Source organism: Microtus pennsylvanicus, chromosome 5 (assembly GCF_037038515.1).
Source record: "Microtus pennsylvanicus isolate mMicPen1 chromosome 5, mMicPen1.hap1, whole genome shotgun sequence".
NCBI classification, from domain to species: domain Eukaryota; kingdom Metazoa; phylum Chordata; class Mammalia; order Rodentia; family Cricetidae; genus Microtus; species Microtus pennsylvanicus.
This window is the reverse complement of record NC_134583.1, coordinates 72437808-72451849: the sequence shown is the minus strand read 5'-3', so window position 1 is coordinate 72451849 and position 14042 is coordinate 72437808. Positions and strand designations below refer to the sequence as shown.

General features: G+C 44.3%; 1 protein-coding gene across 1 annotated transcript in view; it reads right to left on the bottom strand.

The window, feature by feature from the left end:
* The window catches only part of Dmbt1 (deleted in malignant brain tumors 1), a 56227-nt gene that overhangs the window by 21410 nt on the left and 20775 nt on the right, over positions 1–14042 (bottom strand). The window contains exons 12-18 of the mRNA XM_075975204.1: positions 13197–13226; positions 10512–10544; positions 8783–8842; positions 7107–7430; positions 4322–4348; positions 3462–3491; positions 811–843 (exon numbers count right to left, since the gene is read on the bottom strand). Of these exons, the coding sequence (XP_075831319.1) occupies positions 811–843; positions 3462–3491; positions 4322–4348; positions 7107–7430; positions 8783–8842; positions 10512–10544; positions 13197–13226 (537 nt within the window). The remainder of the gene's footprint in view (positions 1–810; positions 844–3461; positions 3492–4321; positions 4349–7106; positions 7431–8782; positions 8843–10511; positions 10545–13196; positions 13227–14042) is intronic.

Sequence of the window (14042 nt, the reverse complement as noted above, 5' to 3'; positions counted from 1 at the left end):
CATAGAGACTTTAGCTAAGAACAAAGTCCGCGCCTCTCCCTGCTCGATGGCGACCTTGGAAATAACACACGTCGAGGCTTCATCATTACACTAATAGGTTGACATCGTGTCTCAGATTGGCTTCATGACCTCTGATAGAATTTTCTGTCCATCTTCATACATCTTAATCTATCCTCCTTCAGATGAAAGAGAGATGTGCTAGGTCTCAGGACATGGACATGTACCCCATGGGGAAGGATCAAAAAGCTGGGATCAAAAGACCCCCCTGGAGGAAATGAAGTGATTTTCCTTCCCAAAGCCCAGGCTGACAGGCTCTAACCTGTTCTGATGTGCCACCAACATCTCTCACTGGAGGATGTGAGAAAGGAAAAAGCGTCTGTGAGGTCAAGGGTCGAGCATCAGGACTACCCAGGGAGCTTCCTATGACCCAGAGGGGAGAATATGACAAGGGTGGAGGTTAAGCTGACTTTGTCTTCCTCTCCAGGCACCAAGGCCAAACTCAGCTCTCTCAGCTGACCAATGTACGGTGTGGAATATAAGGGCCTCAGGTCTCTGAGGATCATCAACAGACCCCAAGAAACAAGAACATCTTGGAGCCCCTTGCAGATTGCCCTTCAAGAGGATCCACACTGCAATTCAGGGACTTAATCCATGGCATCAATGCCTTGTAAACTTGAAAAATTGTCCAGAAATTTCCTCAGGGAGCTTAAGACTCTCATCCTCTGCCTTCTGCCCAAATACAGGATCAGAGGTGAGCCTGTATGTTCTAGGGACAATAAGGCCACAAAGATACCATATAAAACATGTTACCTTCTGCCCCGCTTGTAGTCTCATAGATAACATCTGCAGAATGAGAAAGAAAGAAGTCACTGGATGTTGGTCTTCACTTGAATCTCAGAAGCTGGAGATGACATCTCCCATGCTGAAGGCCTTCTCTCACTGATACACTGTCAATTCTCCTTGCTGAATCTGATACTGATCTTTCTGTTACTTTGCCGCTGAGATGTCACCATGAGCATCTTTTGTGCCTCACCCTCATTCAACTCCTATGCACCTACTGCATCCCAAATACCACCCAGGTCACTAGCAGCCCCACCCAAAGCACAAGATAGAAAACAGTCAGATGAAATCTGAATTCAAAAAGTTATCTGGCTATTTCTGTAGTTCAAACACAACATCTCACTATAAGTGGCCTCAACCAGAAAGAGACGGGACTTCCAGCTATTATTGCAAAACGGCAGAGGAAACCTGCTCACAAAGTGGCTGCTTGGAGGAGCCTGCTTCTTCAACACTATTTTCAGGTGGGGTCTGGATGACCACAGCCACCCCATGCTTGTCATGACATGTACAGAGTCCCTGGGACCACACAACAGCTGCCTATTGATGGTTAAACTAGCAAATCTTCTTGCGGACACACAACTGGTTTCTTGGGTGACTTCTTTGTCGATTAAAGGATGCCTTGATATTTAAATGGGTATTAGCATCATATAATCAATGAGATACCTTGTTTTGGGATTTGCTTGGTTGAATCTGGGAGAATTCGTAATCCTTCTGGTGGAGTGTTTTTTGCTTGTTATTTAATACCCAATAAAGAGGACATATTGGCCACTCTTTTCTTTATTTGTTTGGCACGTAAGAGGAATAGACGCATCATCTCTGCCCTTTGGTCCAGATGGAGCGAATACACATCTATACTCAAAATACTAACTGACCACACCCTAGGTCAAGACCTCTCCATTTTGTAGGCAGCTGTTGTCAACAACTTTGGAAGAGCAAAACAAACTCAAACTCTCTGACCACCAGTCAAGGTGGAATGGACACACATCCATAGGCCCAACAGATTAGCAGTTGCCACATCAATTACTGTCCTCAGTCTGAAAACATGATTCTGCCTCCAAAAAAACCTCAGAATGAGACTGAGCTGAGAGCTGTCTCCCCACATCCTCTCTAGTTCTATGACTAAGGGTGTGCACCACTACTGCCCAGTATCTATGGCAAGCTAGGGAGGCTACTGAGATTAAAGGTGTGTGTCACCACTGCCTGGTCTGTAAGGATGGCCAGTGTGGCTGCTCAACTCTCTGGTCTTCAGGGAAACTTTATTTATTACAATCCAAATGAAACACCACTACACAACTTTCCATTTTCAGTAACAGAATCTGAGACATGCAAATATTGACAAATTATCTAACTTTGTCTTAATTTTCCAATTTGCAAAATGGGATTAATGATACATACCTCAAAATATTCAGGTTTCATGATAATAGCACATATTACCTGTATTAGTTGGGCATTGATTATGTGCAATATTATTAATTGTGAAAGATTTGTTTTATCTTTAATTATGTGCACGGGCAAGTGTCTGTGTGTGGGTGTGTGCACATCAGTAGACAGAGGCCAAAAGAGTGTGTCAGAGCCGCTCGTGTTGGAGTTATAGGGGTTATAAGCTGCCCAATCTGGGTACTTAAATCTATGCTGAGCAGTGGCCTTAAATCCCAGAACTTGGGAGGTAGAGACTAAAGAATCTGCGCATTCAAGGCCAGCCTGGTCTACAGAACAAATACAAAATTCGGGACATCCAGAGTTACACAGAGAAACCCTATCTCAAAAAGACAAAATAGAGAAAAAACTAAACATACATACAGTGTGTGCTATAAATAACTGTACCAACTGTCCAGTTTTCTCTTTATCTTTTAATGCATTTATTTCATACATGAAAACTATTAGGGTTGGGGTGTATATCAAGTTATCTAGCTCTGATTGTGTTATTTACCTTTGCAAGAACAGCTTTTATTGCACAAAGGAAGAACCGGTGAGTGTTTCCAGCTAGCTTTTCTGACACAAGGCTCAAGCTAATTTCACCCATCAACTGACTGAAGGGCAGAGAGGAGAAGGAAGGTGAAGGACAGGGATTGGTGGAGTTTGCCCAGGAGCTTGACACCTACGCCTCCCATCTCCACTCCATCCCTGATTCTGTACCCAAAGCTGCACTTGGATCCCACCAGACAGCAGCAAGAGCAGCAGCAGGGCTGACCACCTGTCCTAGCTGGCTCTACTGTCACCCTCCACAGCTGAGTCACTTGGAGGAGTCTCAACTGCTGGGTTTATCTCAATCACACTTGTAGAAGGCCATGTCTGTGTGAGTTTCTCTTGTTGGATAATTGATGGGGGAATGTCAGCACACTGTCCTGGACAGGTGAGCCTGTGCTGTATAATTTTGCTAGCTATGCATGACCTAGGAATCCAGCAAGCAGGGTTCCTCCATTGCCTCTACATCAGTTTCTGCCATGGGCTCCCGCCGTGTCTACACTAGATGATGAACTCTAACTTGTAAGACAAACAAACCCTTTTTTTCTCCAAGTTGCTTATGGCCAGGGTTTTATCACAGCAACAGAAGGCAAACAGGACCTCAACTCAACCAGAAGACTAAAGCCAGAGACTAAGAGCAAAGAAAAAAGCCTTACCATTCATTGTTGGATCTTGGTATGGATAATCTAAAGAAAGACCAAAAGCAGATTAGAAAAGGATCCACTGTTAGAAATGGACTCATAAAGGATACAAAATTAACTTTAGCTGCACTGTGCACTCCTGCTGAGGGTGGGGAAATTTGTAATTTCAGGCCTGGCTATGTCCAATTCCCAAGGTCTTGATCAAAATGATTTTTTTCTTGCCAAAAGGAAATAAAACCAGGTGGGCTGAAGGTTTGGTCATTTCAGGTATAATAAACAAGAGCTGGGCAGGACGACTAACTCCTGGAATCCCCGAACTATGGAACTGAGGTATAGGATCAGGAGTCCAAGGGTAGGTAGCCTTGCCTACACAAGTATGAGCTAAATGGGCTTTAATAAACTAAATAAATGAAAAATATAAATAGATTATTCTTGCTTTGTGAAGTCTTACCAAACAAATGGCCCTATAATGGTGCTAAAATTAACACCTTATTAACGTTGGGCCAGGCAGGAGTTTCCCCTAAGTGTGGAGGACGACAAAGCACAAACCCCTGAGTCACTCTGGGTCTCCAAGTCAGAATCCCTTGAGGGAAGGATGTGAATCCCAGGCCATGCAATCAGATAATCTATTAGATTCTGACACACACTGAAATCTGAGGCAGGGGCACCGTCAGATTGAAGACTGCACCTGTGTTACCACCTGACCCTTTATGCTCCAGCTGGCAGAAGCCTCTGTTGTCACTACATGTCCAGATCACACACAGATTATTTAATGCTTCCTTGTCTCAGTAGATAACATTTAGTGGGGCGATGTTTATTATAACATAGGGGAACCTCTAACTGATAGATACAGTTCATTTTTTCAAAGTACTTACCAGGTGTTGGATAGGCTGATTGAGAAGCTGTAAGGGAATAAAGTAAATTCAGATTGTGTGTTTCACCCACAGGAATTCGGGGAAACATAACTGGGAAGCAATAGCGCTGACTCTTATGCATTGATCAACCAGGAACACCCGAGGTCAAGTCCACCCTGAACAGAAAGCTCTTACACCTCTGCTGTGTGGGCTCCCTAAAGACAAAGTCTAACACTAAGGTTTCATTTTCTTGGTCAGAAGAGAAAAACAGATTTAGCAATACCCCAGTCGGTTCTCTGAGTCCATGGCTTCCTTCACGGATTACACATGTTTCTGTGTTCAGGCATGTGTCTCTCGGTATGATTGTATCATTGAAAGTTTCTATGGAAGTTTGGTTATATCTCTGTGTATGTCTACCTTTGTGTGTGTGTGTGTGTGTGTGTGTTTGTGTGTGTGTGTGCATGTCTGTGTGTGTGTGCATGTTTTTAAGTATGATGAGTATAAACTAGGAAGGGTCTTCTAAAGGGGACAATGTCCCTGGCCATCAATGAGCAGGTAGAACAAGCTAGTGAAGGAGACGATAAACAGACTGGCTCTAGAGACCAGAGCAGAACAGTGAGCAGACTGTGGCTACAGGTGGCGCTGTTGGAGTTGCACTGTAGCAAACACAGCTTTGTGCAGTGAGTGACCTGCAGGACCCTTTATAATAAGGAGAATAAAGGAAACCAGAAGGTGAGCTGAGCACGGTGTCTCAAAGTTACAATCCTGGTACTGTGGGGCTGAGGCTGGAGAATTTAGTACTTGAAGGCCAGCAGCGAGGGTTACACAGATAGACATGTCTCTGAGAGATAAGCAATGTTGAAAACAGAAGAACATGGAGGAACAGAAATATACAGAGGAGTCAGCATGACCGAACAGAGACACAAAGACACAGGAGACATAACATGGGACCATGAGGTGCCACCCTGCAGGCTTGTAGTCAGTACCATGGTGAAGCCTCCAGCCCTCCATGTTCAATAGCATTCAGGAGTGGGGTTCTATATGCCCAGTGGTGTGTTCACACAATTCATACACAGACTTTGTTAGCCTTGAATGGGCAGAGACCAAGGATAATCACAAAGGTAACATATGTAGGAAAACTCCGATGAGGTGAGTAGTAGGTGTCCTCTTGGTGCCCTAGTGCTAACAGAAAGAGCCTGACTGCAAAAGTGACCAGGAGAACAGGGACGCTCCAGTTCTAGTTGGGGAAACTCTCCCAAGCTAGGTGTGGAATGGTCACCTGTGAGCAGAACAACAGGAAGAAACAAAGTGCCTGGAATTTCACCAAGATCACAGGGAGGACAGACTCAGCATTTGCACAAACCTAGCAGAGGCTGGAATGGAAGGGCAGGGGCTTCCAGAAGGAGCCATGAGCTATGCAGTAGTTCATGGATATCTGCCCTATACTCCACTGCCCCGGATGGGACCTGGGCTTCTGCAGCTTCCTAAATGCAAGTAAGAAAGTCATCACCTCCTCTGGGACAGAACAGCAAGGCTCTGCATTGTGATGCAGATAGACAGCCAAGGGTACCCTCAGCAATGAGTGATGACCACCTAAAGGTCCACCCTCACAGCACTAGGATTCTGTAGGACTCTAGCAATGCTCGCAGTTCTCTCTCTCCTGCTTCACTACTTCTTTCCATGTGGCTTGGGGACACATGACATACAATGACCCTGCCACAGCCACACCCTCAACAGTCATTTGTAACTTTCCCTGTGCTCATGATTATGCTTTTGAGCCTGAATCTGCGAGAACCCTGATACTAGTACAGTGGGAAGAGAGGACAGAGTATTGAAGTTTTCCCAAAAGGTTCTCTCTGCAGTGCTTCTGAGAAGGATGCGGGGAAACACTGGCAGCAAAGGCATGAGTTTGCTGTACTGCTCTGCCCTCCGAACACTGCAAAGTCTTACAGAAACTGGTTACATCTCTGCAAACCAGGACTAGGTTACACCTTGCAGGAGGGTGTGCATGCTGACGCTGTTGCATTCTCAAGTCTGGGGCCTGATGCTGCCCTTCCATGAATTATCTGTCTCACATGGATGCTGGAGCCCTGGATAACTGAGAGGGTTGTGAAGGCCCTGACTCAATGCTGTAGAATATTATGTTGAGATGAGTTTCATTTGTTTGTGGTGTGGAAAATTTGTTTTGATGATGGGAAGATGTGTTGTCTTCTTTTACGTTACATTTGTTTACTTCTGTGAATCTATGTTGCATTACCTGTGCAAAACATGTGTTTTTTTTTTAATAAAGAGCTGAATGTCCAATAACTCGGCAGGAGAGGATCAGTGGGAAAGGCAGGCAGAGAGAATTAAAGCGATTGGAAAATTGAGAGGATAAAGAAGACAAGAAGGAAAGGAGGATGTAGGCAGCCAGAAACCCTATTACACAGCAAACTACAGAATGAGAAATAAAGAAAGGTATACAGAAATAGAGAAAGGAAAAGCCCAGAGGAAAAAGACAGATGGGATAAATGAAATTAAGAAAAGCTGGCTCAGAAAACCAAGCTAAGGACAAGTATTTATAAGGAAAAATAAGCCACTGTGTGTGATTTATTTGGGAGCTGGGTGGGAGGCCTTCGAAAGAGCAAGGAGCCAAAAAAGAAAAAGAATAAAAACACCACCACCAGCTGAAAAGGGCAGTGACCTCGGTATTCACCTGTCTTAGAGGGCTGAGATGCACATGGCCAGAATGGAGTTCTGGGGTTGTTAAAAGGGACCAAACCATATCCCACGAATGGCTGTGAGAACTAAGGATCTCTGGTAATACCTGAGCAGATGACTCCAGCATCCTCGTGGTGTCCACAGTTGTGGGAGAGCCAGCCTCGGTGGGAGCAGCTTGCCAGATGGTACTCATACCCTCTGCAGTCCACGTCATCCAGGACAATGGGCCCAGAGCCCTGTCCAAACCAGGCATATCCGGGGGCAGACACGGCCCAGCCACAGCCCAGCTGTCTGCACACCACATTGGCATCATTTATGTCCCAGCCGTCGTCACACACGGTGCCCCAGGAACCCTGGTACAAGACCTCCACGCGACCCTGACAACTGTCTGATCCATTCACCAGCCTCACAAACAAATCAATTTCTGTTCCTGGAAAGACAAGGGGGATTCTCCTTAATTGTATCTGTATGGATGATGGTGGATGTGCATTCCTGGACAGCTCTTTCATGGGGTTTAAGTCAATACAGCACGTGATTCCCTCCACTGTTGCTTTTTGGGCACCCTGTCATGGAAAGACCTTACCCCTATCACTTGCCCTTGCTCTTGCTTCTGTTCTAGACAGGAAAGGTCTGTCTGTCACCATGAGGGCTATGTGTGTGCAGTGTTGACATGGGTTGAATTGATCTTGGATGGTGGGCAGACACCTGCTGCATCTTGTAACTAAGGCCTTTGAGTGCCATACACTCTTTAGGATACCAACATATACTGGTCAATGTGGGGTCTTTCACGGACATAGAGAAATCATAGCCCCACAACTCCTAATGCACAGGCTGCACACGGGTACATCCAGCCCCACCCTGACCCACACTTCTCTGTGACTGACCGAAGGGACAGATTGATAAGCTCCCTAGCAGAAGACAAGTTCATGGATTTTTGGCAAAGGCTCTCACTGGCTGCTTACCCAGACAAGTGTGAGATGTGATATCAGAACTGTTTTTTCAGGCCCAATAAAACAGTATTCAGCATGAATAGAAGCTATTGTTCACCCCGCTGAGCTGGGTCAGGTGACTGCCCATGAGCTCACCTTCTGATTTCAATAACAGCACACTAGAAAGACCTGAATTTTGTCACTACTTGTCTCAAGACAACTGATGTGAACTTACCACTAAAGTCAAGCTTTAAGTACCCAACATGTTTAGACAAGACAAAGGTCTGTATGGGTTTGCTATGTTACAGCAGCTCACCAAAACACGTGATTAGATTAATAAAGAGCTGAATGGCCAATAACTTGGCAGGAAAGGATCAGTGGGGCAGGCAGGCAGAGAAAATTAAAGGCATGGAAAAATTTAAAGGATAAAGTAGCAAGAGAAGAAGGAAAGGAGGAACTAACGGGACCCTTTGAAGGGACTCAGATTGGATCCCACAATATATCAAGGTCTCCTTTTGCCATGGAAACCTCTCTGGAAGCTTGTCTTATCTTGATACCCTAACCCAGAGTTTCTTCTGACATAACAATAAATTTAGAGACCGTGGAGAAACCCACTCCATTGCTGACTGACTCCTCCACACAGAGACAATTGGGTCATGATAGAGGAAAGCTCCAACAATCAGTACTCGATCCTAGCTTCTCTAATACTACACACACATACACACACACACACACACACACACACACACACACATATCCACACACATACATCTCTATAAGTGTGTCAAGAAAGTCATGGCCGACACTGACATTACAACCAACACCAAAAAGAGATTTATACAACTTTAGTTACCCATTGGTAGAGTGCTGGGCGGCACTTCAGTGGTAGTCGGCTCTGGAGTGGTGGTGATCTCTACACGTTCATATATGGATGAGAAAGAAACATGAAGTTAAGTCTCCATTGAGAAAAGGTCAGGCATGCAAGTTCAGTTAAAACTGCTGATGGGATGGGATTCAGGCTCTCTACTGTGTAATCTATGTGATCGAAATGGGGGAGAAATCTGGATCGTCTTGAGTTCTCCCAATCTAAAAGGCTATGTTTGTAGAAAATGGCATTAACCTACAGACCCTAATCTAACACCTACATTTGGCTTGTGTTGAATCTGGGGAATCAATACAAAAATGTTCACATACTTAAAAAACTAATTAATTGTTCTTATCTAATTGCATTGACTGATATGTCCAATATAATACAAACTAGCAAGTGTTGGAATGCCTGTTTGAATTTTTTGTAAATAAATGTATTTTTTAATTCAATGTCTCTGCATGTACCCTAGGCTTTCTGAAATGCAACATGCTCCTTATTCAGGCTCCTGAGTGCTTGAATTGTGTTTGTGAGTGTGTGTGTGTATGTGTATAACCATGCCTAGCTCACTGCTGTTTACTTTAGTGGAAATGCTTCTAATATGCCACTTTTAAATAATATACTAGTTTAAAAACACATGTGTAAATTGTTCATAATGTGCCCTGGCTCTAGAACTTCGTCCTGCTGCTTAGAGAGATTTCTGGAGATGAATCCATTGATGTCAAACATCCAGCCTCTATCGAGTCACTGGAAATGAAGGAAGTTGACCTCTTCCCACACAGTAGGTCCTGATACAAACAGCTCTAGAACAGCTATCTCCTGCAGAACTTTGTCAGAGACTTGTCCAGTCCTCCCTTGCCCTTCAATCTGACTGATACAGTTCCATCATAGAGCCTATCAAGCATCAAAGAGTATCTGCTACCTAAGAATGTCCTGTAGGGGCACCAACACAGAGTATACATGTTACATGTTACAAATAAGAAAAGGTAGAATCTTGAGGGGAAATATGGCTGAGTTAGAATAAAGCAAGACTCATCCTTGAGATACCCAACATGCCTAAGGAAGAACAATGGCTGATCTGTGCACCGTTTAGATTCCCAAGGAATTTTGGGCTGGCCAGAGGCCTTCATGTAAATGGAGACTCTTCTTACTGATGACCTAGAATCGAAAACCCCTCTGGAGGAAAGGAAGTGATTTTCCTTCCCAAAGCCCTGGCTGCCAGGCTCTAAACTGTTCTGATGTGCCACCAACATCTCTTACGGACGTCAGAGAGGAAAACAGCATCTGTGATGTCAAGGGTAAAGCATCAGGACTTCCCAGGGAGCTTCCTATGGCCCAGATGGAAGGCTATGACAAGAGGGGAGGTTAAGCTGACTTTGTCTTCCTCTCCAGGTACCAAGGCCAAACTCAGCATCCTAGGCAGACCAATGTACGTGGTGGAACATGGGAGCCTCAGAGCTCTGAGGATCATCAAGAGACCCCAAGAAACCAGAACATTTTGGAGCTCCTTGCAGAAAACTTTTCAGAAGGATCCCCACACCATACAGGGATTTAATCCATGGCATCAATGCCTTGTAAACTTGAAACATTGTCCAGAAATTTCCTCAGGGAGCTTAAGACTCTCATCCTCTGCCTTCTGCCCAAATACAGGATCAGAGGTGAGCCTGTATGTTCTAGGGACAATAAGGCCACAAAGATACCATATAAAACATGTTACCTTCTGCCCTGCTTGTAGTCTCATAGATAACATCTGCAGAATGAGAAAGAAAGAAGTCACTGGATGTTGGTCTTCACTTGAATCTCAGAAGCTGGAGATGACATCTCCCATGCTGAAGGCCTTCTCTCACTGATACACTGTCAATTCTCCTTGCTGAATCTGATACTGATCTTTCTGTTACTTTGCCGCTGAGATGTCACCATGAGCATCTTTTGTGCCTCACCCTCATTCAACTCCTATGCACCTACTGCATCCCAAATACCACCCAGGTCACTAGCAGCCCCACCCAAAGCACAAGATAGAAAATAGTCAGATGAAATCTGAATTCAATAAAGTTATCTGGCTATTTCTGTAGTTCAAATACAACATCTCACTATAAACATTTGCCATCACTAAAATATGCCTGAGAAAGTGGCCCCAACCAGAAAGAGAGGGGACTTCCAGAGATTACTGCAGAATGGCAGAGGAAACCTGCTCACAAAGTAGCTGCTTGGAGGAGCCTGCTTCTTCAACACTATTTTCAGGTGGGGTCTGGATGACCACAGCCACCCCATGCTTGCCGTGACATGTACACAGTCCCTGGGACCACACAACAGCTGCCTATTGATGGTTAAACTAGCAAATCTTCTTGCGGACACACAACTGGTTTCTTGGGTGACTTCTTTGTCGATTAAACGATGCCTTGATATTTAAATGGGTATTAGCATCATATAATCAATGAGATACCTTGTTTTGGGATTTGCTTGATTGAATCTGGGAGAATTTGTTATCCCTCTGGTGGAGTGTTTATAGCTTGTCATTTAATTCTTAATATTGGCTACTCTTTGCTTTGATTTGCTTTGCAAATATGACGCTAAATAGACAGAGCATCTCTACCCTTTGGTCCAGAAGGAGCGAATACACATCTATACTCAAAATACTAACTGACCACACCCTAGGTCAAGACTTCTTTGTTTTGTAGGCACCTGTTGTCAACAACTTTGGAAGAGCAAAACAAACTCAAACTCTCTGACCACCAGTCAAGGTGGAATGGACACACATCCATAGGCCCAACAGATTAGCAGCTGCCACATCAATTACTGCCCTCAGTCTGAAACATGATTCTGCCTCCAAAAAAACCTCAGAATGAGACTGAGCTGAGAGCTGTCTCCCCACATCCTCTCTAGTTCTATGATTAAGGGTGTGCACCACTACTGCCCAGTATCTATGGCAAGCTAGGGAGGCTACTGAGATAAAAGGTGTGTGTCACCACTGCCTGGTCTGTAAGGATGGCCAGTGTGGCTGCTCTACTCTCTGGTCTTCAGGGAAACTTTATTTATTACAATCCAAATAAAACACCACTACACAACTTTCCATTTTCAGTCACAGAATCTTAGACATGCAAATATTGACTAATTATCTAACTTTGTCTTAATTTTCCAATTTGCAAAATGGGATTAATGATACATACCTCAAAATATTCAGGTTTCATGATAATAGCACATATTACCTGTATTAGTTGGGCATTGATTATGTGCAATATTATTAATTGTGAAAGATTTGTTTTATTTTTAATTATGTGCACGGGCAAGTGTCTGTGTGTGGGTATGTGCACATCAGTACAGGTGTCCATAAAGGCCAGAAGAGGGTGTCAGAGCAGCTCGTGTTGGAGTTATAGGGGTTATAAGCTGCCCAATCTGGGTGCTTAAATCTATGCTGAGCAGTGGCCTTAAATCCCAGAACTTGGGAGGTAGAGACTGAAGAATCTGCGCATTCAAGGCCAGCCTGGTCTACAGAACAAATTCAAATTTCAGGACATCCAGAGTTACACAGAGAAACTCTATCTCAAAAAGACAAAATAGAGAAAAAAACTAAACATACATACAGTGTGTGCTATAGATGACTGCGCCCACTGTACAGTTTCCTCTTTACATTTCGATGTATTTATTTCATACATGAAAACTATTAGGGTTGGGGTGTATATCAAGTTATCTAGCTCTGATTGTGCTATTTACCTTTGCAAGAACGGCTCTTATTGCACAAAGGAAGAACCGGTGAGTGTTTCCAGCTAGCTTTTCTGACACAAGGCTCAAGCTAATTTCACCCATCAACTGACTGAAGGGCAGAGAGGAGAAGGAAGGTGAAGGACAGGGATTGGTGGAGTTTGCCCAGCAGCTTGACACCCACACCTCTCATCTCCACTCCATCCCTGATTCTGTACCCAAAGCTGCACTTGGATCCCACCAGACAGCAGCAAGAGCAGCAGCAGGGCTGACCACCTGTCCTAGATAGCTCCACTGTCACCCTGCCACAGCTGAGTCACTTGGAGGAGTCTCAACTGCTGGGTTTATCTCAATCACACTTGTAGAAGGCCACGTCTGTGTGAGTTTCTCTTGTTGGATAATTGATGGGGGAATGCCAGCACACTGACCTGGACAGGTGAGCCTGTGCTGTATAATTTTGCTAGCTATGCATGACCTAGGAGTCCAGCAAGCAGGGTTCCTCCATTGCCTCTACATCAATTTCTGCCTTGGGCTCCTGCCTTGTCTACACTAGATGATGAACTCTAACCTGTGAGCCAAACAAACCCTTTTACCTCCAAGTTGCTTATGGCCAGGGTTTTAGCACACCAACAGAAGGCAAACAGGACCTCAACTCAACCAGAAGACTAAAGCAAGAGACTAAGAGCAAAGAAAAGAGCCTTACCATTCATTGTTGGATCTTGGTATGGATAATCTAAAGAAAAACCAAACTCAGATTAGAAAAGAATGCACTGTTTAAATATGGACTCATAAAGGAGACAAAACTAACCTCAACTGCATTGTACACTCCTCTTGGGGTAGGGGAATCTGTAGTTTCAAGCTTGGCTATGTCCAATGCCCAAGGTCTTGATCAAAATGATTTATATTGCAAAAAGGAAATAAAACCAGGTAGGCTGAAGTTTGGGTATATATCATTTTGGTATAATAAACAAGAGCTGGGCAGAAAAATAAACTTCTGGAATCCCAGCAATATGGAACTGAGGTATAGGATCAGGACTCCAAGAGTAGGTAGCCTTGCAAGTCTGAGACTACTATGAGCTAAATGGGCCTCAGAAAACTAAACAGATGAAAACTATATTTAGGCTTTTCTTGCTTTGTGAAGTCTTACCAAACAAATAGCCCTATAATGGTGCCAAAATTAAGACCTTATTAACGTTGGGCCAGGCAGGAGTTTCCCCTAAGTGTGGAGGACGACAAAGCACAGACCCTTGAGCCACTCTGGGTCCCAAGTCAGAATCCCTTGAGGGAAGGATGTGAATCCCAGGCCATGCAATCAGATAATCTATTAGATTCTGACACACACTGAAATCTGAGGCAGGGGCACCATCAGATTGAAGACTTCACCTGTGTTACCACCTGACCCTTTATGCTCCAGCTGGCAGAAGCCTCTTTGTCACTACATGTCCAGATCACACACAGATTATTTAATGCTTCCTTGTCTCAGTAGATAACATTTAGTGAGGCAATGTTCATTATGACATAGGGGAAACTCTAACTGATAGATACAGTT